At 47.3% G+C, this 24,103-nt stretch overlaps 2 protein-coding genes across 3 annotated transcripts in view; both read left to right on the forward strand.

The window, feature by feature from the left end:
- The window catches only part of OAF (out at first homolog), a 29,961-nt gene extending 16,873 nt beyond the window's left edge, over nt 1-13,088 (forward strand). Inside the window, exons 2-4 of the mRNA XM_054997399.1 lie at nt 4,493-4,627; nt 6,911-7,091; nt 9,272-13,088. Coding sequence (XP_054853374.1) covers nt 4,493-4,627; nt 6,911-7,091; nt 9,272-9,549 — 594 coding nt within the window. The 3' untranslated portion in view covers nt 9,550-13,088. The remainder of the gene's footprint in view (nt 1-4,492; nt 4,628-6,910; nt 7,092-9,271) is intronic.
- Nucleotides 13,089-23,203: 10,115 nt separating this feature from the next.
- Nucleotides 23,204-24,103, forward strand: part of POU2F3 (POU class 2 homeobox 3) — a 121,725-nt gene continuing 120,825 nt past the window's right edge. For both annotated transcript variants that reach the window (XM_054997397.1, XM_054997398.1), the window contains exon 1: nt 23,204-23,364. In XM_054997397.1, coding sequence (XP_054853372.1) covers nt 23,337-23,364 — 28 coding nt within the window. In that variant the 5' untranslated portion in view covers nt 23,204-23,336. The remainder of the gene's footprint in view (nt 23,365-24,103) is intronic.

The raw sequence follows: 24,103 nt of genomic DNA on the forward strand, positions 1-24,103 counted from the left end.
GGGCTTGGCAAGTACTAAACACATGTGCAGAGCATGCGGTTTGCACACACATGGAAATGATGGTGGTTTCCTGTTTGTAACACACAGAATCACCAAGCACAAAAGAATCAGGCCCCCTCTTATGTGTATTTGCATAGGAAATGGAGTGCACACATTCATGTGTGCTGTGAAAGTGATGTGCCAGGAAGCAGTTTGTGTCTGGTTGTCTTAATAGGCAAGTGCAAAAGCTATTAGGCAAAATGATGCCGAAACTTCAAAAGCTATTGAGTATTTCTCACTTCATTGTTGCCCTTCTCTACTCTTTAGCTTGTTTCCCCACTTATCTGTGCTTCCATTTCTCCCCTTTTTACTAATTTGAAGCCTCTCACCTTCTCCTATATCCAAGCCTCCACTCCTCCCCCGACCATTTGATGACGGTGCCGGCTAGGACCCACGCTGAGAGGCCTCTCCAGGCATTGATCCCTTCCTGCGCCAGCCGCAGAGAGAGCCCACAGCCTGTAAATCATTCAGCGCACAGAGCAGAGTCGATAAATATTTAGACTGGCTCGGTGGCTCAGCTGGGTCACACATTTGCTGGCGTGATAGGAACCAGCTTCCAGGGGTTGGGAAGGGGACCTCTCAAAGGGGCTCGGTGAGGGGATGAGGCGGTCCCTTGGCCTGGTACCATGTTCAAGAGCTGCTCTGAAAGCAAACGACTTTGCAGTCCCAAAAGCCCAACTGCTGTCTGCATGCTGCTGCTCTGCGAAGGCAGTGTGTTGGGCAAACTGCATGCCAAAAATCACTGAGGTCTATCAGAGACATACCAGGAATTCTTAAATGGAAAAAGTAGTGACTTCCCTGGAAAACAGTTTGCCTGCCACTGCTGGTGTTCCCCTGCAATCTGCAGTCACAGTAGAACACTGAAGTGTTCCAGGGCGTATCAAGGACGCATCAAGAGCCTTGCTGGAGCACACCAAAGGTCCGTTTAGTACAGCATCCTGTTTCACTGGCCGAACAGAATTCCCTGAAGATGCCCAAGCGTGGGTGCAGAGGACAAGGCCTCTGTTGCTGTCTCCCCTTAGCAACCGGTATTCAGAGGTACACTGCCCCTGAACATGGAGGTTCGCTTTTGGCGTTGTGGCCAGTCGCCGCTGATGGGCTTCTCACATTGCAGCAAAGACATGAAACCACACTTTCTTTTTGTCCTGCTACATCTCCCTTCAAACTGGTGGCTGAAGTACTGCAAAAACCGTGTCCTTTGGGCTGGCCAGAGCTTTGCATGTTGGTACCAGAGACTTTGATTTAACGTCTTAATTTTCTGCCCCTGCAGGGCCCGAACCCAAGTGCATTTCCTTGCGTTCCTTCTTTACAACTGCTCTCTCTCCCCTTGTCCCCCCCCCCCCTTTCTCTGTCCTCTTCTTCAATGTCAACATTTAGATGGCAAGATCCTTGCAGGCATAAACCTGTCCAATAGCTTTCAGAACTCTGTGCCGTGCCAGGTATTATATAAATAATTATAATTCCGTACATACTGCAGGGAGCACGGTCTCCTTGGGCGGTTGCTAAGCATTCTGGGAACACAACATGCACACAACCAAGGTGCCCAGTGCAGCGCATGAGATCTGGAAACATGACAAGTAGAAAGATCCCATGAGAAAGAAAATGTGCTAATTCCCCTTTACATTGATGGTAGCTACAGGGCATGTACCACTTCGATTTAACATTGCAGGTTTACAAGAGAATGATGTGCACACACGCGCACTCTGTTTCTCCATTGGTTTCCTTCAGTTGGATTAATGCAACTGAACTTGGGTCCGGTTCGCAGCTGTGCTGACAGCTGTCCAGTTGTTTCCTGTGGCTCATGGGACGGGAGACGGTGAATCAGCTGTGGAATGCACAGACTTGACTCAGGGGTCACCCCAAGAGAGGTTTGAGCAACACTGAGCCCAATTCCTGGCCTTATGAGCCAAGTGTCGGCAATACTCTTGAGGTCTTGGAGGGAGAACAGCTGCGGCAGGATTACTCACGATGTTAAAGACATTGGAGGGCAGAGCCAGAAGTAGATTCTCAAAGATGACTGTCCCATTTTTTTCCTACTTGAAAACTGCCCTCCTTTCGGTAACCAAGTTTACTCTGGAGCAGGGCTTTTTTTCTGGGAAAAGAGGTGGTGGAACTCAGTGGGCTGCCCTCGGAGAAAATGGTCACATGGCTGGTGGCCCCGCCCCCTGATCTCCAGACAGAGGGGAGTTTAGAATGCCTTCCGTGCCGCTGAGCGGCGCGGAAGGCATTCTAAACTCACCTCTGTCTGGAGATCAGGGGGCGGGGCCACCAGCCATGTGACCATTTTCAAGAGGTGCCGGAACTCCGTTCCACTGCATTCCTGCTGAAAAAAAGCCCTGCTCTGGAGCATGTCCTGTTATGTCTGTGATTTATGAAGATTTGGAGCCAGAGTCTTTGGCCTTCTAGGAAAGCGCGCTCAGTTCCTTCAGCCTTTTCTTCCCAGAATATGCCTTATCCCGGTAGCTCAGCTGTGGGGTCCTCTTTGACTGTATTCTGGGGACTGTCGGTTAAGACAGAGCAAGTCAAAAGAGCCCCTCTGGGTGTGATTACAGGCCATTCTCATCCAGCATTTAGTTCCCACAGTGGCAGACCAGAGGGAAGGGAGGGAGGTTCAGTCAAAGAGCATCTGCTTTGCGTGCAGAAGGCTCCAGGTTCGATCCCCTGGCACCTCCAGATCTCCAAACAAAGGGAAGGACCAAACATCCAAGGAGACCATATACAATGTGCTTCAATGTCAGTCAAAATGCATAAACACAATCAGGAATTCGTTTACATCACCAACTTGCAAATATTGTATAGAGCAATGTCCATTCTATATCAAATAGTTCTTTATAGTCTACCAAACATCGTCGTCTTGTTTTTTTTCAAGCAACAGACCGTCGTGACCACATAGGTTCCAAACGATGGACAACAAAGCTCCTGGAGGGTGGGGCCGCTCCCGGACAGTTGGCAACGGGTGCACCAGCGTTGATTACATCCCATTTTGCACCACTTTGCTTCTTCACCAGCCTCTTTAAAATGCAATGTACTCCTTTACAATCCATATCAATGCACTGATATCCATTTTCTCTAGTCTCTATTTGATATAGAATGGACATTGCTCTATCCAATATTTGCGTTTTGACTGACATTGAAGCATATTGCATATAGTTTCCTTGGATGTTTGGTCCTTTGCTTTGTTTGCTTATAGGAGACTATCCGCTCCTTGTGTGAGAACCTCCAGAATCTGGGAAAGGTTTCTCTCTATTCGAGAACCCCTTTCAGAATAAACATTACTGAAGTGGTGGACATACAAGAAAGCAAGAAAATATTGGATCAAAGTACATGAAGAAATGCAAAAGATAACTAAAATGTAAGTTTGTGGGTGACCTCAGCCCCACCCACCTTACAGGGTGATTGTTGTGGGGATAATAATGACATACTTTGTAAACTGCTTTGAATGGGTGTTAAGTTGTCCTGAAGGGTGGTATATAAATTGAATGTTGCTGTTGCTGTGTCCGATTAGGATTTGGGAGACCCGGGTTCGAATCCCCCCTGTCTTTTAGAGGTAGACTGCCCCTGGACATGAGAAGTCCGGACCGCCATTGATAGCTCTCCATCAGTGTTTCTAGTTCTCTTTTAAAAGCTCTCTCATCCAGGACCATCTCCTCTCCTTTACTCACACAACAACCCTATGAGGAAGGTTAGGTTGAGAGTGGGTGACTGGTCCAAGGTCACCCAGCAAGCTTCCATGGCAGAGTGGGGATTCGAACCTGGTACCTTCCAGATTTTAGGCTGATACTAGAAATGATTGAATAGAGACTCTGGATGGTTATCTCATTACCAGAAGTAACTGCCTTTAGGCATTCCATTCAGATTCGGCAATGGAGGGAAGGGGTCACACCCAGCCTGGATTGCGCACTCCACCTCTTTCATGACTTTTGCTACTGATTTACATTTTCATGGCCCTCACTCCCTGCACCCTCTCCCCCCTTCCCTCACCACCTATATATCTCAGGCCAGTTTCTTCATACCCTCCATGCATCTGACAAAGAGAGCTGTGGCTCTCGAAAGCTTATGCTACAGTAAAGTTGGTTAGTCTTAAAGGTGCTACTGGACTCTTTACTATTTTGCAACTACAGACTAACACGGCTAACTCCTCTGGATCTAGTCTGATACTGTCACTCACCACTACACCATACCAGCTCTCTGGGACTGTTTCAAGTCTGCAGAATGGGGAGGGGGGAAGCTTAATCCCCTTCTCCTTGAGGTTTTAATACTAGTAAGGCATTAGTGCTTTGAAGAGCTGTATGACGGAGAGAGGTTCAACAGATGCAGTGCTTCCCTTCACTCTTTCTCTATGCTGGGAAAAGTTTCGAGCAAGGAGGGTGGCAAACGGCTTGTCCTCTCAGGATGGTTTGTACAGACCCAGTCAGGAAACCTTGATGCAATTCCCCCTTTTCCTTTATTTTAGGAGGTGAAGATCTTCCGGGCCCTCATCCTCGGGGAACTGGAAAGAGGGCAGAGCCAGTTCCAAGCACTTTGCTTTGTCACCCGTCTCCACCGGAATGAAATCATTCCTAGCGAATCTATGGCAAAACTGCGACAGGTGAGATGGAGAAACAGTTTCTTTCTTTCTCGCTTTCTCACTTGCTTTCTCTCTTTTTCTCTCTTTCTCCCTTTCTCTCTCTCTTTCTTTTCCTTCTTTTTCTTTGTTTCTTTCTCTTTCTTTGTTTTTCTCACTTTCTCTCTGTCTCTTTCTTTTTCTTTCCTTCTCTCTTTCTTTCAATGTGGCTTTCCCATAAAATAGCCTCAAATTTCTCCCTCCCCCACTTGAAAGATGCTTGTCTTTCAGCCCCCCTCCAAAGCCCTGGCAAACACACAGGACTTGCGGTGCCTCCGAAAGATTTCCAGCGTGGGAGCTCTTGAGGATTTTTCTGTTGTAGGGGAGGGTCAAGTCCTGTATACTTTAAAAAATTAATGAGAGATTGGAAAAACAGGTTCTAACTGGCTAATCAGCTAGCTCAATCTCCATAATAATTATTTGGCTAACTAGATGCAATGAAATTGCTTCTTCTCAAGTTCTGAACACACTCACACAGAGAATTAATCAGTCTTTGACTGGATCCGCACATCATTGAGTATTGTACTATCCGTGCAAGATTGTCCACTGTTGATGCAGGAAAATCAAGGAAACTTGCATAAAAACTGGAGTCAGCCACGAGGTCCACCTAAGGCCTTTGAGAGGTGAATTCTGTCAGAACTTGGTAGGGTTGCCGGCTGAGGCTGGCAAGTGTCGGAAGGGTGGGGGGCAGAGAAAGGGGGGGTGAGTGACATCAGTTTGTGCTGCAGTGTCACCTCGGGATAAACCCTGGAAGTGGCTTAGGATAGCTCTAGGACTCCCGGGAATAGCTAGGGTTGCCAAATTGGGTCTGGACTAATATTAGACCCTGGGTAGGGGTGCGGGGCGGGGTGGACATTTGTGCGCACAGTGCGCATGTGCTCCTGAGAAAGCATGATGATGTCAGGAAGTGATGTCATCATGCCAACCTCCCCCCACCCCCGCTTCCGGGTGCCACTCCTGGGTGGTCCCACGCAGCCTCAGGAGGCCGTCTGGGCTGGCTGGTGTCTCCTGGGCAGCGCTGTGCTGCTACAGGAGGCTGCCTGGTCATCCAGTGCGGTAGGCCACTTCTGCAGCCCAGCGGCAACTCCATACAGCTGCAGGAGGCCGGCCTGGCACTCGGGCTGGTAGGACACTTGCCTAGCCCAGCAGCAGCACCGCGCAGCCGCAGGAGCAGCCAGGCTAGACAACCAATGGGGAAGGGGCTGAATCAAGGGTATGATATTTGGAGGAAATTTCTCCCAGACAGTCTTTCAAAATACCAGATTATCCAGGCAAAATCCAGGCACTGGGCAACCTTAGAAATAGCTTATAGTTTCTGGTGATTCCTAGAGCTACCCTACATCACTTCCTATTTTTAACTGGAAGTGATGTCACAACATAGCCAATGTTGCTGGCTTTTTTTCTGCCTGCAGGAATCCTCCCACAAAAGCCGGAGGTCTGGCAGCACTAGAACTAGGAGCAGAGCCTTTTCTGTTGTGGCCCCCTCCCAAGTGCAGAACTCCTTCCTGAGAGAGGCTGGCCTCTGCCTGACAGTGTAGGTTTTTAGAACAAAGGGAAAGACATTTTTGTTCCAGAAACCTTTTGTGTAGATGAGTTAATAAGAAGACTCCACAGTTTGCTGGGTGAAAGGATACAGGCCAGTTTTTCATTTAAACGTTCGCATACCATCTCTCTGATCTTGCTTGAGGTGGTTTCCAAAAACACACATGAAATCTCAGTGTGCAATGAAACAGTATTGACAGGATAACCACATAAAATCAGTATTCAAAGAGTGCATTGTTAATTGGACTGGAGACATATTTTTGTAATTTGCATATATAAGTAAATACTTTTTTTAAAATGTATAAAACATTATCCTCACCAAGGTGCATTAAAAATACTAGATTAAAAGCAGCAACAGCAGCAAGCTCAGTTGAGACAAGATCTAAAAAGTTAATACCTTTATGTAAAAACAGCAGAAGGTTCCCCCATATGCAGTTTACAATAATTATTATTATTGTGGTTTTAATGCCTATTATTATTGTTAATGAAAAGGCAGTGATTGGTTTGAGTGGTCTTATTAATGTGGCTTTGTGTCCAAATATTGTTTATTAGAAACAATGTTGGTGAGGAGGGTTCACGACTAGGCTGTAACATCTTATTTATTTAACTTACTTATAAGTCCCTTTTTTCAACTTGTTTGTATTAATGGCACATCACTAAAAACAACCTGGGCAACGTGAAAGCTAGCCAGACTCTCAGCTCTTTCTGGGCTTTCTCTCTCGGCAGAAAAACCCACGAACGGTGCGGCAGGCAGAGGAGGTGCGCGCCCTCGAGCATCTCAGCATGGATGTTGCAGTCAACTTCAGCAAAGGGGCGCAGCTGAGCTCGCACATCTACAACATCTGTTCAGAAGCCAAGGAGGCCATTTACACTCGGGAAGAAGATGTGAAGTTCTGGTTGGACAAGGGTAGGCAGGGCTGTGTCCGTTGGAGCAGGAAGCGGCTAGTGCCTGCAAGTTTTCCATCCCACGGTGTCTCTTCCTTCAAACGCATATAATAAAACAGTTTTGTGGCAGATTAAAGATCAGCCCATTTATTACAGTTTTTGCAAGCTACAGGGTCTATAAAGGCACGATAAAGGCCGCGTGTTTCTGTTCCTCCTTTTCATTTCCAGCTTCGCCTCCGAATATTCCCCAATCTTGGCTTGCCAGTCCTGAGGATGGCATAGGATTGGTAATGTGTTACCAATCTGGAAAAATCTGGGGGGGGAACCCAGAAGTGATGTCAGTCGTCTCTAGAAATCGCAGAAGACTCTTCCAGGTTTTCCCAGAAGTGATGAATGACAGCCAAGATATAACAATAAATATAATCCTGTTTACAATGTATATTCCTAAAAGGGGGTACAATGTATCAAGGTCTATAAACTGTAGGTAAACAACACTGTGACCTGCAACTGAGGTAAGTAATTATTTCACATAAAAGAGTCCTGATAACAATGATATAATTTTCTTATTTTGTAGGTCACTCCAGGTCCAGAAGAAGCTGTTACACTCAAAGTTGGCCCCAGCTTCTTCTGAACCTGGGGGGACCTACAAAATAAGAAAATTATACAATTATTATCAGGACTCTTTTATATGAAATATTTACTTACCTCAGTTCCAGGTCACAGTGTTGATTACCTACAGTTTAAAGACTTTGTTACATTGTACCTCCTTTTAGGAATATACATTGTAAATAGGATTATATTTATTGTTATTTATTGTTGTATCTTGGCCGTCATTCATCCAAGTAATTTATTTATGTGTAACTTTTGATATTGCCGCCCTGAGCCCATCTGTGGGGAGGATGTGGTATAAATCAAATCAAATAAATAATAAATAAATATTGTTATTTACTGTTATTTATTGTACTTGGCACTTTGTGCCTTTGCATTTCAAAGAAATTCTCTTTATATAACAGTGTGAATCATTGGCCATTTCCACACACGTTGAATAATGCACTTTCAATGCACTTTAGCAATCCTTTGGAAGTGGATTTTTTGTTCCACACATGGAAAAGCAGTTCCAAATGGGCTGCTTCCACACACGTTGGATAATCCACTTTCAATACTCTTTAGTGAACATTTGAAACTGATTTTCCATGTGTGGAACAAAAAATCCACTTCAAAAGGATTGCAAAAGTACATTGAAAGTGCATTATTCAACGTGTGTGGAAATGGCCATGTTCACCAAAGAGTATTGAAAGTGGCTTATCCAACGTGTGTGGAAGCAGCCATTGTCTGGGGGTGGGGGAGGTATCCTTTCTGCATTTTGGCATTTTTACCGCAGTAACTTCTCTTGTTTTGTGTGTTTCCCAGAAGTGATGTCTGTGTGGAAAGGAGAGCGGGGGGGGGGGGATCACCTGCTCCTACAGGGGACAGGGATGGCACCCCCATAACATTCTCAAAGCTAGCAGGAGGTAGAGAGAGAAGCCATCAAAATGGAGGCTAAAGTGTCACAGAGAAGGAGAATCAGGACAAGAAAAACATGGGTTTGGTTTGGTTGGAGGTGAAGGCTGACAGGACTTTGTGGGACAGAGAGATTCTAGTGAAGTATCTGAAGGAAGAAAAGCAGAGGTTTGTTCCTCTATTGAGTCCAAGGGTTTCTACCTGTCTTTCTGTTGTAAATACTTGAGGGCCATTCATATTGTATAAATGCTAAATCAGTAACAGCAGCAGCCTAGCTTACTTACGTCACAGCAAGAGTCAGCAGTAAATGTTTTCTTTAAAAACAAAAAAAGATCAAAAGAAGCCGGTTAAAACTATCAACAGTAAGATTAAATAAATGACAGTGCAGTCTTAAAGCACCCTCAGAGAGAGAAAAGTGATAAAATATATCCAGAATTTGTCTAGACAAATCTCTGGATGGTCAGGTAGGGACTGATGGAGCAGGGAGTTCTGTGGTCTGGGGGCCACAACTAAAAAGCTCCCATCATGCAAGCCCCTCCAACTTCACTTCCACCAACAGAGGCATGTGGAGCAGAACACCAGAAGCCAGAAGAGGTCCAAAGGGGTGGGGTTGTTTGAGAGCAGGGGTCGAGGGCAGTGGAGTTACCAGGACAGAAGGGCTGGTAGTGACTTTTTCTCCCTGTTTGCCCTTCCTTCTTGCAGGGGTGGACGGCTCCATGTTTGAAGTCCTGCCCCAGTCTGCCGACCTGCCCGACCTACAGCGTTGTCGGCTTTGCTCGGACCGCTGGAAGGCCTGCATTTGCAGCTACTCGCTGAGCATCGAGTGGTACCCCTGCATGCTGAAGTACTGCAAGAGTCGCGATGCCGCTGGGAAGGTCTCCTCCTACAAGTGCGGCATCCGCAGCTGCCAGAAGGGCTACAGCTTTGACTACTACGTGCCACAGAAGCAGCTCTGCCTGTGGGACGAAGAGACCACCTAGCAGGGGGCCCGGGCGGCCATTTTGGTGCCCCTGGCGCTTCTGTTAAGCCTCCCTCCCTTCGCATTGCTCTGGATTGTACAAGAAAGAAGGCTGCCTGGAAGAGGAGGAAAGGGGTGGGGAAGACCCAGAGGCACTTGGTTTCATGAAGGCTTGCTGTGAGTGAGTCAGGCTTCTTAGCCCTCCCGCCATATCTCCCTTGGACTTGTGGGAAGGGGCTGTGTTTCGCTGACTCCATAATGAAGAAAGGACAGTGAATTCTATGCACTTGAACTGCAGAGGAATCCTCAAGGTCTCTGAGCCCGCCCCAACCTGTTTGGCGTCAGCTGTCTCGGCTTCCAAGTTTCTTGTCGACCATAAACTAAATGTGACCCGCTGCTGCTGCTGCTTTTTATAAAGAAAACTGAGGGAAGTGAATGGACAGTCTTTCTTGGCATGCCTCCCAAAGAGAGGCCAGAGAGAGCTGGAGGTCACGTGGGTGAGAGATTTCCCTCAACACAACCCTCTCTGGGCCCTTCAGCCCCTCAGGAGGCTTCAACAGCTGAGGCGTGTCTGTCAGTTTTGAAAGAGGGGGGAGACATTCCGCTTGCTACTTGGATCGGCCTCTAGAGGGAGACAGAGAGCCACCCCAAGATGGCTGAACCGAGAAGTCACGATGTGACGCAGCTGGAGTCGAAGCAAAGGTGAAAATGCGAGGAGGTCAGGATCTTTTGCAGGAAGATGGAAGCACCTGAGTAACAAGATTTATCCTGGGGGGCTACTGCTCTCTTGCGGTCATTCCGGGCCTCTCCAAAAACTAATGTATGCTTACTTTGATGAGTAGGTAACGTAGGTTCTGGAAGGATCTGGTGGCGTCACCGTCACCGGTTATACTCAGTGATCATTTACTTGATGCTAGGGGAACAGGGAGTGGAGGAGGATCACAGAGTCCCACCACTTGATGCTGATTGGCTTTCTAGCACTGGTTACGGGAGGAGGGGTCAAGAGACCGATCAACTGAAAAGCCTTCTTGTTTTTTGGTTCATCCATAGGACCAACAAATCAGTTCTTGCAAAGCTGGTTTTTTTTCCCAGGCATCAGTTCTTCAGCCTCTCTTCCACGGCAGAAGAGAAGGTTGGGAAGTAAGGATACAGCAGAAACCTGCAGTGCATGTCTTTGTTCTAGTGCCTTCCTCCATCATTCACAGCATGTCCATGTATTTGAGCCTGCTGTCCCCCAGACTGGTGAGTGGGTGAAAAGGTGCCAGTCCATAATTGCAAGGGCCCCACTGAATTAGGGGACCTGGAATAGTTAGAAGAGGGTTCAACTACTGGCGGCGTAGGTGCCACAAGGGGCAATGGCTGTGCACATTTGTGGTACCCTCAGGGGCTAGTTATAGTGTAGGATCCGGCCCACACTCCAGCCTGCCCCTCCAGCTCTATGCCACCGCCAGCTCCTCAGTTCAGTTAGATCACAGGCAAATCCATCTGCCTTACACCGGATCAGGCCCTGGTCCGTCAAGCTCTGTATGGTCCTTTCTGATTCCAGTGGCTCATCAAGATCTCCAGCAGAAGCGAGTCATTTCCACATCTACTGCATGGTGACCTTTGAGATGCCAGTGGGACCTTCTTCATGCAGAGCAGTAGAGGGATAGGCTATGCATGTACAGCGTTCATCAGTAGAATCATAGGGTTGGAAGGGACCTTCAGGGTCATCTAGTCCAACCCCCTGCACATTGCAGGAAATGAAAAGTTACCTACTGCCCCCCAAAGTTAGCTTACTGCATGCCCAGAAGATGGCAAAACACCATCAGGACTGGCCTGGGAGAAATTGCTACCTGACCCCAAAGTGGTGATGGGCATTACACTGGGCAAGTAAGAAGGGGCCATGAGAACTAAGCACTGATGTAGCCCTTCTTGCCCTCCCTCTCATGATCTGCCTAGGTTCACAGAATCAGCATTGCTGTCAGATGGCCATCTAGCCTCTGCTTAAAAACCTCCAAAGAAGGAGAGCCCACCACCTCCCCAGGAAGCCTGTTCCACTGAGGGCCAAGCTACACATGACGAAAGACACTTGCCTGACAAGTGGATTGAGTGGAGGGCAAGTGAACAGGGAGAAATACACTTGCCGTTCAAGTGTCATTTGTCACTTGTAGCTTGGCCCTGAGGGACCGCTCTAACTGTCAGAAAGTTCTTTTGATTTAATTTCAACCCATTGGTTCTGGTCCGACCTTCTGATTACAAGTAGGATGACAATCTCTCACACTGTGGCCTTCTGTGGCCCAAGTGCTAAAACTGCGTCTTAGAATTGTTGGGGGAAACATTCCCTATAATGTTCTGCCTCAGTAGTCTCAATCTGTAAAATGGGGGAAAGGGTAGCCCAGGCTATTGTGACTGCTTCCACACACATTGGATAATCCACTTTCAATACTCTTCAGTGAACATTTGGAACTGCTTTTCCATGTGTGGAACAAAAAATCCACTTCCAAAGGATTGCTAAAGTGCATTGAAAGTGCATTATTCAACGTGTGTGGAAATGGCCTTTATGTTAAGCTGCTTATAAGATTGGGGGGTGGGGCATTGCCTTCTTTCATGGGATAAGGGATACTGAAGAAACTTTATCCAATGGTCACTTCATAGATAGCGTTCTTGTGGCTGCTGGTTCTCTCCATCATCCTGCTGAACAGAGAACTGAACCCTGTATCCTGCCGGAATTTGTGCCAAAAAATGTTCTTTTCACTAGACAGGCAGAGAGGGAAAATCCAGCTGACAGTTTAGGAGTTGTATCAAAATGCATTTGCAAAGAATGTTGCCACCTCCCAAGTCTTGGGGCAGGCAGAAATCCAACAGGTGAGACCTTTCTCAGCATGCCTTGATGGGGAAAAACTCTACCTGGCTGATTTCTGTTCACCACTCTACCCTTTAAAGACAGGGGTCTCTGATGGAGAGAATAAGCCAACAGGCGCGCTTGCAAGTTGCCTCTGCTACATAGGGCCATTTCTCAGGCCAAGCCCGCCGAGGCAACTGCCTGGGGCAGCCAGTTGGGGAGAATGCTTATGTTCCATCCCAGCCATCAGCAGTATGGTAGATGATGGGACTTCGCCTCCTGGGCCTGCCCTGCCGCCAGCCTCTTCCAGCCTCGTGTCAACACCGCAGAGCTTGGTTTGGATCTGGCCAATGAAGCCACAAGCCTGGGAGGAGATGGTTGTGCAAAATACCTTGGACTGGCCCTGCTGTGACAGCTCTGCCTTTTGGCTTCCTTTCTCCTTGCTTGCCACCCCCCCTCCCCCTTGATGTGCCTTATGACTTACTCCTCTGGACATTCCGGGCCGCAGAGATTTCAATATCGCCAATGTTTCATTTCAAAACAATTGTATTTTTAAACTTTTGCCACAGAACTATTTTTGTACATCTCTCTCCGGGGAAAGGAGGGGCAGTTGGAAGGGTTTTGTTTTTTTAATTGCCATATGAAGTGAAACAGATAAAACTTGAATGGAAAGCTATTTTTTAAAAAAAGATTATTTATCATATGTAAGAAGAATAAACGGATTTTTTTAAAATGAACCCCGTCCCGTTTCTCATCCTTGTGGTTCCACCCGTAAGCTCTTGCACATGATGCCATCTCTCACCATGACTGAGAAGTGTGTGTGGTGTGGCAGTTAGAGTATTTGACTATTGCTGGGGGAGCCCGAGTTCAAATTCCCGCTTGACCATGAAGGTCTCTGGCCAGGAATTCTCAGCCCAGCCTACTTCACAGGGTCATTCTGAGAGCCAGTTTAGTGTAGTGGTTAAGAGCGGCAGGACTCTAATCTGGAGAGTTGGGTTTGATTCCCCACTCCTCCACTTGAAGCCAGCTAAGTGACCTTGGGTCAGTCACAGCTCTCTCAGAGCTCTCTCAGCCCCACCCACCTCACAGGGTGATTGTTGTGAGGATAATAATAGCATACTTTGTAAACCACTTTGAGTGTGGCATTAAGTTGTCCTGAAGGGCAGTATATAAATTGAATGTTGTTGTTGTCGTTGTTATAAAATGGGAAAGGAGAACCATGCATGCAGCCCTGAACTCCATGGAGAAAGAGTGAGGTGAAAATTGGGTAGAAAGCAAGATGACAAATCATTCATCAACTAGCAATCTTTGCCTTGAGCATCACCTAAAATTAATCTCTTCCTCTAACAGCATAAAGAACCAACACACTTATTTTTTCCCTTTACATTTGCTCTTTGCTGTACAAGGGACATGTGGAGTCCAATCTGAATAACTGCTATTTCAAATGGGAAATAGCTTTTGCTTCCCTCTCCTCATATTGTTTGGCACAATCAGCTACTTTATTTATTCTGTTTCTATTCTATTTATTTATTATTTCTATTCCACTCTGCCTGCAAGCGGGCTCAGAGTGGATCACAACATTTTAAAATATACAATAATTAAAATAAAATTTGCAGTAATATAAACATTAATAACCTATTAATTGTAAAACAGCCGCGAACGTTTTGCCCAAACACCTCAGACTAAATAACCCGCAGATGTTTACAGAATCCAAGGGGTTATATACTCCCACCCCCATGGCAGAAGGCCAGTAATATCTTAGGTGTCCCACCCATCTCAACCCCCAAATGCCTGGTGGAATATCTTTGTATTGTGCAGGCCTGACCGAAGGATAACAAACTCAAATGGGCCTGCGTTGACACAGGCAGAGTTCCACCAGGTTGGGGCCAGGGTCGAGAAAGCTTATCTGTTGGTATTGTTTCATGCAATGGCAAATCACCTCTGTCAGACGCTTATCATGAAAACCTCAACGGGTCCCCATACCTCAGCTATGACTTGAGGGCAGTATTTCATTTCATTTCAATCGCATTCCAGTATGGGATGAAGGACATCCTTTTAGCCTATTTACCAGAAAAGGGGGGGTGAGGTTGGCCATCAAGTTGCTCCCAATTTATGGTGACCCCATCAAGGGTTTTTCAAGACAAGAAATGCTCTTTAAGTATTTGAAAGGCTGTCATTTGGAGAAGGGCAGGGAGCTGTTCCAGTTGGCAGCAGAGGGTAGGACCCGAAGCAATGGGCCTAAATTACATGCACAAAGGTACCGGCTGGATACTAGGAAGGACTTTTTCATGGTCAGAGTAGTTCAAAAGTGGAATCAGCTGCCTAGGGAGGTGGTGAGCTCCCCTTCACCGGCAGTTTTCAAGAAGAGGCTGGATGAATATTTGTCGGGGATGCTTTAGGCTGATCCTGCACTGGGCAGGGGGTTGGACTAGATGGTATGTATGGCCCCTTCCAACTCTATGATTCTATGAGAGGTGGTTTGCCATTGCCTGCCACTCCAGCGCAGCCCTGGACTTGCTTGACGGTCTCCCATCCACGTATTAGCCCTGGCCAACCATGCTTAGCTTCTAAGAACTGACAAGATCGCGCTAGCCTAGGCTATCCAGGCCAGGGCCAAAGGTAGACTAGTTTTTTTCCTCCATACGTACTATCAAGAATAAAAGACGGCCATTTTGAACTACAATTATGTACAGTACTAAAAAGTATTTGCATATATAAGCTTTTGTTTTTCAGGGAGATCATCCTCTAGTCAAGGTTGTCTTCCTTTGGGTACCTAGGATAGTTTTTTTAAAAAACATCTTTTCCCCACAGTAGCTCCTAAGTCCCGATCTTCTTCATCAGCATCAACCAAATTCATTTACCCCACCAAATATCAATTTTGGCAAAGATTTTTTGTTTCCAGTATTGTGTAACTTTAGCAAACGACGTATATTGATGTTCCTTTCTCACATTTCTTTGTGAAGGTCCCCAAAGGCCAAATGGATCACATGGAACCTGAGCCTTCCTAATTTAACATCTTAAGTCCATACCTCTGTAGCTGTCGCTTCTGCCGTGACTTTCCCAGCCTGAGGAAGCATTCAGCACCACCCAAAAGCTAATTTCCCAGCCCTGTGATTTTTAGCTGGTCCTAACAAAAGTATTTTGTTACTTTTGCTATGTGGAGGCGGAGGCTGCATTTTTAAATTATTCTTTGTTCTTTGTTCTAGTATTTATATACTGCAGTGTTAATGCAGCATGCCTTTCAGTTCAGTAATAGACCCCAGATCTAGAGGAGTTCGCTGTGTTCGTCTTTAGTCACATAATAGTAAAGAGTCCAGTAGCACCTTTAAAACTAACCAACTTTACTGTAGCATAAGCTTTCGAGAACCACAGCTCTCTTCATCAGATTCATGAGCCCAGATCTGTTACCCCTTCTAGATAAGATAAATGTTACCTGAGTGCTGGGTATCTCCACAAGGGGGAACTGCTTGACTACATTTTCACCACCATGCCCATGTTCATGCCAGCTGCCTGCACTCATTTTTCATTGTGTACGTGAGTTACTAGTATATGCAAGTTACCTACCTAAAATGTAGGCAAACCTGCCTGTCGTTATCTATTTTTTGCAGTAAGGTTCCGCCAGATTATCTTTCGGATCTGGATCTTGCTATTTTACAAATTTGGACTCATTTTAAAAAATATCCTGGCAAATATCCTGTGCAAAGAGCAAAATGGAGAAGTTTTAACCCTGACTCGGCATTCCTTTCCACACCAGAATGCACGCAGCCATAATTCATAGCAATTCGTTGCCAGTGGAAGTACTCAAGCTCAGTCGAAACGGCTTGAGGCCAGAGCGGGCTCCAGGGGCCTCCTGACTCACACAGCATAAGCAAGTGTACCTGTTCTGTTTTGTCGGATGCTGGAGGGTTTGGGGTGTGGGGATCCTGTCTTGGCTGAGGGCAACAGATCTGATCCATGAAATAGTGCCAGCAGAACACCAAATGGGTGCGATCCAGGAAAAATTACTCACCCGAAGCCGCATCATCGTGAGTCAGACCGTTGGTCCATCCCGCTCAGACTGTCTGCTCTCGCTAATTCTCAGGCAAAGAAACACCTGCTGCTTTAGATCTTTTTGCTGGAAATGCCAAGAATTGGACCTGGCACCTCCTGTGAGCAACGCTGTTCTCTTCCACTCAGGGCTTTCCTTCTGGGGAAAGAGGTGGTGGAACTCAGTGGGTTGCCCTCGGAGAAAATGGTCACATGGCTGGTGGCCCCGCCCCCTGATCTCCAGACAGAGGGGAGTTGAGATTGCCCTCCGCACCGCTGAGCGGTGCAGAGGGCAATCTCAACTCCCCTCTGTCTGGAGATCAGGGGGCGGGGCCACCAGCCATGTGACCATTTTCAAGAGGTTCCGGAACTCCGCTCCACCATGTTCCAGCTGAAAAAAAGCCCTGCTTCCACTGAGCCACAGTTTCCCAAGTCTTGCTGTGCTCCATTGAAAACCATGGAATTTGACTTTGTTGCAGCAGATTTCAACAAGGAAGAGTCATTTATTTCTGTACAGTTTCACCAGGAAGAGGGGGGAAGTCCTGGCTGATACACCTTGCGATCATAAAAACCACAAAAATCTAATAAGCTGCAAAATTGAAACATTAACCCAACATCTAATAAGGCACAGCATAAAAAGTTACGGCGATGAAACTACGAGCCATAATCCTCAAACCACCTGCCAGCCATACAGCATAAAGCCCAACCAACACATACCCCCTCCATGCCAGGGGGAACACGCCTGGTACTGAAAAACTAAGGGCCAAGCTACAAGTGATGAATGACACTTGAATGGCAAGTGAACAGGCTCACATGTATTCCTCCCTGTGGAGCGCAAGTGAACAGGGAGGAATACATGTGAGTCTGTTCACTTGCCATTCAAGTGTCATTCGTCACTTGTAGCTTGGCCCTTAGACACTGGGCAAAGTGGTTGAAGGAAGTAGCTTGATGAATGGAGCATCTCATCAGAGAAGACTGTTTTCTTCACAGTTACCCACTTAACTTCAGAAGGGGCCCCCGATATTCAAACATTCAAGTACTTTAATCTCAGTATTCAGCTTTAGGATGGGGGACCAAAAATGGAACAAAATGCACAGAACAAAAATCAGTAGTAACCTCATTTCCTGAGTCATGGCTCCGGCGTGATACACTACTATTATATTTTGGAGACAGAAAGCGAAAGACATTAAGGGACGGTGCATAAAGCACGCTGGAATAGGAGACCCTGACAGCAAGGAGACAGCACCATTGCGCCAACTTCCAAGTGGAAGGGAGGAATCACGGCTCAGTGCCGGAGTATATTCATTGCAGGCAGAAGGTCCCAGGTTCAACCCATTCAAAGAATTTTGAAAAACAGCAGTTGTTAGGAAAGACATTCAGTTGTAAAGTTTTGAAAGGGTTAATGAACTGGACAATTATGGGATGTATTTTCAAGCATCCACAGGTACTTTAGTTGTCTTTGTTTTTTTTAAAAAATATATAATACAAATTTCCGTTACACTTTAGCTTCCTTCTAACTGCTGAGTTGTACCATTCGGAGGCTGCCTGCCTGCTGCCTATATAAACAGAACTCCTGCTAAAATATTCACCGTCTCTGTGAGTAGCCGTGGCTGGGAGGGAACACCTAGTGGTTCTGAGTGTCACATCGTCCTTCGCTCAGGACCCTGGATGGTCACGGCTAGTCAACGTAGACAAAGCTTGGCTGATGGGTCAAGGGGTAAATTCAGTATAAGCTTCATATGTCGATACGGCATCTCCTGGCCTGATCTCTTCTGTATTTCAGCATCAGCAAAGCAGCTGGCAAGAGGATGGGGCTGCAGCTGCCACTCGGGTAATCCATGCTGAGTGTATAGCTGGCTTTTCCATGTCCCTCTCCTGCTTGAAAGGGTGGTATAACGGTTAGTACATCAGACTAGAATTAGGGAGACCCACCCCATTCTGCAGTGGAAGCTCACTGTGTTCTAGTTCCTCAGCCCAGTGCTTGCTGTACACCTTTCCTTCACCAGCATTGTATAGTGGTTAGAGACCCAAAGAGACCCAGGTTCAAATCGCCGCTCTGCCATGGGTGCTCATTGGGTGACCCTGGGCCAGTCACGTGTTCTCTGCCTAGCCTACCTCACAGGCTTGTTGAAAGGATAAAATGGAGGAGAGGAAAATGATGTAAGCTTCTTTGCGTCCCACTGGGGAGAAAGGCAAAGGTATAAATGAAGTAAATAAATAAATGTGTGATTTAAGGAAAGGGGTTAAAAGAGGGGGAGGGGGGAAACAGAGCGTACATAAAGAGACAAAGAACTAATGAAGGATAAATCCAAGTCCTGAAAAGGCTAAAACTAAAATACAAAAGCAAGTGGTTCCCCTCTTGCAGGTTGAAGCTCGGCCTAGATGAGTTGCAAGCCGTTTTGTTAGCAGGAAGGATGCTAGAAAGGTTTCATGATTTCACAAAGGGCCACAAGGGGGCGCCGTGCACCCCTCTATTTGTCCAGCAGCCCTGGGAAGGTGGATCTGCTTGAGAGCTCAGCTAACATATAGAGCCAAACTACGAGGGACGCCTGACACAGGTTGGACACTTGTCAGCTTCCCTCAAGTTTTGATGGGAAATGTAGGCCGCTTGGCGGAATGTTGGACAAGTGACAGTTGGAACGTCCATTGGACAGCAGCTGCAAGACCAGGACGCCTACATTTCCCATCAAAACTTGAGGGAAGCTGGCAAGTGTCCAACCTGTGTCAGGCGTCACTTATAGCTTGGCTCACAGTGGACAAAAGCCTGAATGTCAAGCTACATGGCAGATTGACTGTTAACCACTTATCATTGTGGTGGTGCTCGGAAGGGACTTGGCCCCAGAGAGCACGCTCCCACAGGTTAACTTGCATTTTGAGTTCTTACACCATTTGAAATGTGGTGCTGGAGGAGAGTTTTGCAGATACCGTGGATGGCCCAAAAGACCAATAAATGGGTTCTAGATGAAATCAAGCCTGAATTCTCCCTACAAGCTAAAATGACAAAACTGAGGCTATTGTACTTTGGTCACATTATGAGAAGACAAGATTCTCTGGAAAAGTCAAGAATGCTAGGAAAAGTGGAAGGCAGTAGGAAAAGAGGAAGACCTAAAACGAGATGGCTGGACTCGAAAAAAGAAGCCACATCCTCTATTTTGCAGGATCTGACCAAGTCTGTTAATGATAGGACGTTTGGGAAGTCTTTCATTCATAGGGTCGCCATAGCTCGGAGGCGACTTGATGGCACATCACACACTTCCATTGACCCTTGAGTGCTAGAGGCACCAGCTCGATAAAGTGCCATTTTAATGATAGTACTTTATACTCCATATCCCATTGCTGGAAAAGCCATTTCATGTGTTCCTTCTGGCTGGTTCGCATGGGCATGCTGGCAGCAACGCTCAGTGATCGCTCGCGTGTGTGAATGTGCCACAATCGTTGGTGATACTTTCAGGTGGGTAGCAGTGTTGGCGTGCAGTAGAAGAGCAAGATTCAAGTCTAGGAGCACCTTAAAGACCAAAAGGTTTTCCAGGGTATAAGCTTTTGAGACAAGCACGCAAAAGATTATACCCTGGAATTCTTGTGGGCCTTTGAGGTTCTCTTGGACTCAACGCCGGTATAAGCCATTTTGCTTCAAGCTCAATGCTCTCCAATGCCTACACAGTCAGCTTCCAAGCGTCCATGGCTCACACAGTGTTGCTTGAGTGCCTGCCCTTAGAAGCACAGCTGAATGTGGGAACATATGTCAGATGATACCTCTGTATGTGGTTACATCAAGATGGGTAGCTGTCTTATCTATCTATCTATCTATCTATCTATCTATCTATCTATCTATCTATCTATCTATCTATCTATCTATCTATCTATCTATCTATCTATCATCTATCTATCATCTATCTATCTATCTATCTATCTATCTATCTATCTATCTATCTATCTATCTATTTTATTATACTTCTAGACCGCCCTCCCCGTCAGACAGGCTCAGGCTCTTAGTCTGTCTGTAGCAGTAGAGAAGGGCAAGAGTCCAGTAGCACCTGAAGAAGTGAGCTGTGACTCGCGAAAGCTCCTACTCTGCCCCAAATGTTATTAGTCTTATAGGTGCTACTGGACTCTTTGCTTTTCTTTACTATGTGTGGTTGTGCTTTTTCATGTGGCTCATTCACACATGCAGGCCATTGCTTGCTGTTGCAGTGACATCCCCACACACGTGAATCGGAAGAGCAAAATTCAGCTCCAGAAGCACCTTAAAGACCAACTAGATTTCCAGGGTATGAACTTTCAAGACTCTAAGAGCCAAGCTACAAGTGAGGAATGACACTTGCCTGGCAAGTGAACAGACGCACGTGTATTCCTCCCTGTTCACTTGCCATTCACTTGCGCTCAGAGCCCAAGTGAATGGCAAGTGAACAGGGAGGAATACACGTGCGTCTGTTCACTTGCCAGGCAAGTGTCATTCCTCACTTGTAGCTTGGCTCAGAGGTCTCTTCCCCAGATAGGAACTGCGTGAACCAGTCGTGCTTCTCCTGCCATGGGGAAACTGCCTGCTTTTAACTGCAGCAAAAGCCTGCTTTTAAATGCAGAACACAGACCTTGGGTTGCAAACATTGCAAACATCAGCTGAAGATGTCTTGATGAGCAGGCCTTTCTCTCTCTCTCTCCCTCTCTCCAGGAGTTCAGGGCATCACAATGTACTGGAGTGGAGGTGGGGGGTGGGGAACTAACTGCTTCTCAGATTTCAGCCAAGAAGGGTCACTGTGGATTTGCATAAAGTTTATGCAGATGGCCTGCTTTGCATAATTTGCATAAAGCTTACAGCAGTTCCCTCTTAGATTGAGCCCCAGGCGCAACCAGCATCCCCGCCCTGCCCTGCTGACCCCTCTCCCCTAGACCTCATGCACGCAACCCTGTTTGGACTGTCAGCCACTCGGCTGTATGAAATGCCTGCCTTTGCCAAGGGCCTTCAGTTCCTTCTTTGGAAATTCACAACCCACCTGAGTTGGTACCCTTAGCCCAGTGACAGCCTCCTAACCACAGCTGCCCGGGGCACCACTCTCCCTCCCTTCTGCCCACTGGATTGGCAGCAGAAAGATTTGGAAACTGTTTCAGAGCTGACTAAAGAAAGTATGTCTCAGAGTCTCTCTGTACAAGACACCTCTGCATGTGTCCGTCAAGTGCAGGGAGGTGCAAAGTTAGCTGGGAAGCGTAGTTTTAAAAGACAGAGCAGGCAGAGATCACTCCTCAGGGGGGTTTGTTAATTTGATCTTTGCCTCCCCAAAGGCTCTGTCAGTTTCACCTTTCCAGTCTAAAACTGTGTGAGATCGCAACCAGAGGGCAGCGAGGAATGGAAATGAGCTGCTGCTGCCCTCCAGAGCTGGGTTTGGACCTGGAGAGGTTATCATGGGCTGAAGTTTCCCTTCTGGCATTTCACAGTCCCTTCACACAGCTCCGGGGTATAACAAAGCCTTTGTCCTGCTGCTGGTTCTGTCTTTTTAAACTACCCTTCCTGGTTAACATTGCCTCTCCCGATTTCTTGTGCAGAGAAACTCTCAATATGATGCCTCATTAGCTTATAGAATTCACTGCCACTAGATGTGGAGGTGGCCACCATGAGTGCAGATGGCTTTTTAAAAGGCTGAGATTCATTTGCAGAGACCAGGTCTATTGAGAGCTGTAAACCATGATACCTCAATGGAACCTCTCTGTACAGGGGCAGCATACCGGGGAGTGCCGGGTGCTGGAGGCAAACAGGAGACGGCCCATCGTCCTTCTCCTTTGATTGTAGGCTAACCAAAGGCATCTGGCTGCTAAATACTAGAGAGAGAACATTGTGGCTCAGCAGTGGTGACTGGATGCAGAATTTGATGTGTATAGCTTAGAAAGCTGTCGATGACTTGCCCGATACCTCGTAGAGAAGTCAGTGGCGAAACAGCATAAATGACTCCAAAGAGCTGCATTTGATCCCCCCCAGGAAATTAATACTTTGTGCAAAGTGATGAATGGGGCTACTTATGAAGCATCAAGGCTTGAGGGTGGATGGGGGTGTGTAGAGAACACTGTACAAAAGATGTCTCCTTCCTCTGCCACTGAGTCTCCCCGACTCCTCGGGCAAGTCTCCCTCCCTCTCTGTCTCTGCCTCTCCGGGCTTGAGTTTCTCCATCTCTAGAGATCAGTATCACTCATGCTGAGTCACTTCAGCATCGCAACCAGACCTCTGTGCCCACGCAGAGCCATGCTGGCGCAGGTGGGCACCTACCCACTCCCCTGTGCCGGCCCTGATTCTGGGATCCACACAGTAGGATCTGGGTCCCTGCCTACCTGCCGTGGCTCTTTGAAGATCAAAAGCCCTTTCTTCAGGCTGAGCTACAGAGTTGGGAGAATCCTTCCTTTGGGTGCTTTGAGGACTTCTCTCAGCGTGTCCAGACAGGTGCCTTGGCCTAAGTTCTCCTTTTTCCAGGTGGAAGGGAAGCCAAACATGTTTCCTAAAGGAGATGAATCAGGCTTAACGCTTCTCCCCTCCGCCCCCACCGCCCTTCATTTTCAGCCCCCTCCTGACAGCTGCAACGGAGGCAGGTGCTACGAGGCGTGTCCCCAGAGCAGGCTCAGGTGTGTGTGTGGGGGGGGGGTGCTGGCTGCCTCCCCTTCCATTCTGCCACGCCTCCCTTCTGCCAACACGACTTGATTGGAGTTGCTCACATGCAAATGACCTCCTTTGCATGGGCCTCTTGCCAGGCTCCTGGAACGAATGCCCAGGATGAGGTGTGAGGGGTGTGGTCCAGAAATGTGCTCACCTGCCTCAATGTGGCAACCGGCATTGCTGAGCCAGAGGTGCTAGGAGCAGCTAGCAGGAGAGGCAGCTGGAGGGAGAATTTTGGCGGCCGAGGAGAGGGAAGCTGGCAGCCCCACGGGGCACCACTTTTGGCGGGGGCTGGCCAGGCTGCGGTTACCTTTCGGCAAGCAGGATGGTGAACCTGGACATGATGCACACAGGTAGGACCGGCAAGGCCTGCAGGGATAAGGGGGGCGCTGGTTAGCTTGGAGAGCCACGGCTGGGGAGAGGCCTGAGCCCAAATGTTCCCCTTTGGAAAGATCTGAAAAAGCACCTGCAGCTGTCGATTCTCATTTACGTGTTTGCTCCGGTATCCTGCTGTTCATGAATACATGTGGCTATGCGATATATATATATAGAATAGGGAACATGGGATTGGATCAGGTGAATGAATTATACAGCCCATTTTGCAAGGGAAGGCTCTAACTGTCTGAAATGCAAAGATCTTCTCAAGCATTTCATTTCTCCAGACTGGGAAACGGGCCCTTTGACACAGCAACCTTTCCATTCTGTCCTCAGACATCTTTGTGGTTGAGTGAGGGGAGATCCAGGTTCGAATCTCCACTCTGCCTCTCTGGGTGACCTTGGAACAGTCATGCACTCTCTGCCTAACCTACCTCACAGGGTAGTTGTGAGGATAAAACGGAGGAGATGGGAGCGACATAAGCCGCTTTGGTTATTAATGGGAAAGGAGGGATATCAATGAAGTGAGGGAGTAGGAAAAAGCATTTTCTCTCTGCACATGCTCAGGAGTAATCATTTCTTCTGAGGGAAGCTCTCATATGGAGGAGGGAGGGACCTAAGCCTTGGCTAAGGCATCAGTTATGTGTAGAGCAACTGCAAAGACAGAAAGAGAGTCTCATAGATATGATCAAAAAGAGTCCAGTAGCACCTTTAAGA

The sequence above is a fragment of the Eublepharis macularius genome, chromosome 14 (genome assembly GCF_028583425.1).
Source record: "Eublepharis macularius isolate TG4126 chromosome 14, MPM_Emac_v1.0, whole genome shotgun sequence".
NCBI lineage: Eukaryota > Metazoa > Chordata > Lepidosauria > Squamata > Eublepharidae > Eublepharis > Eublepharis macularius.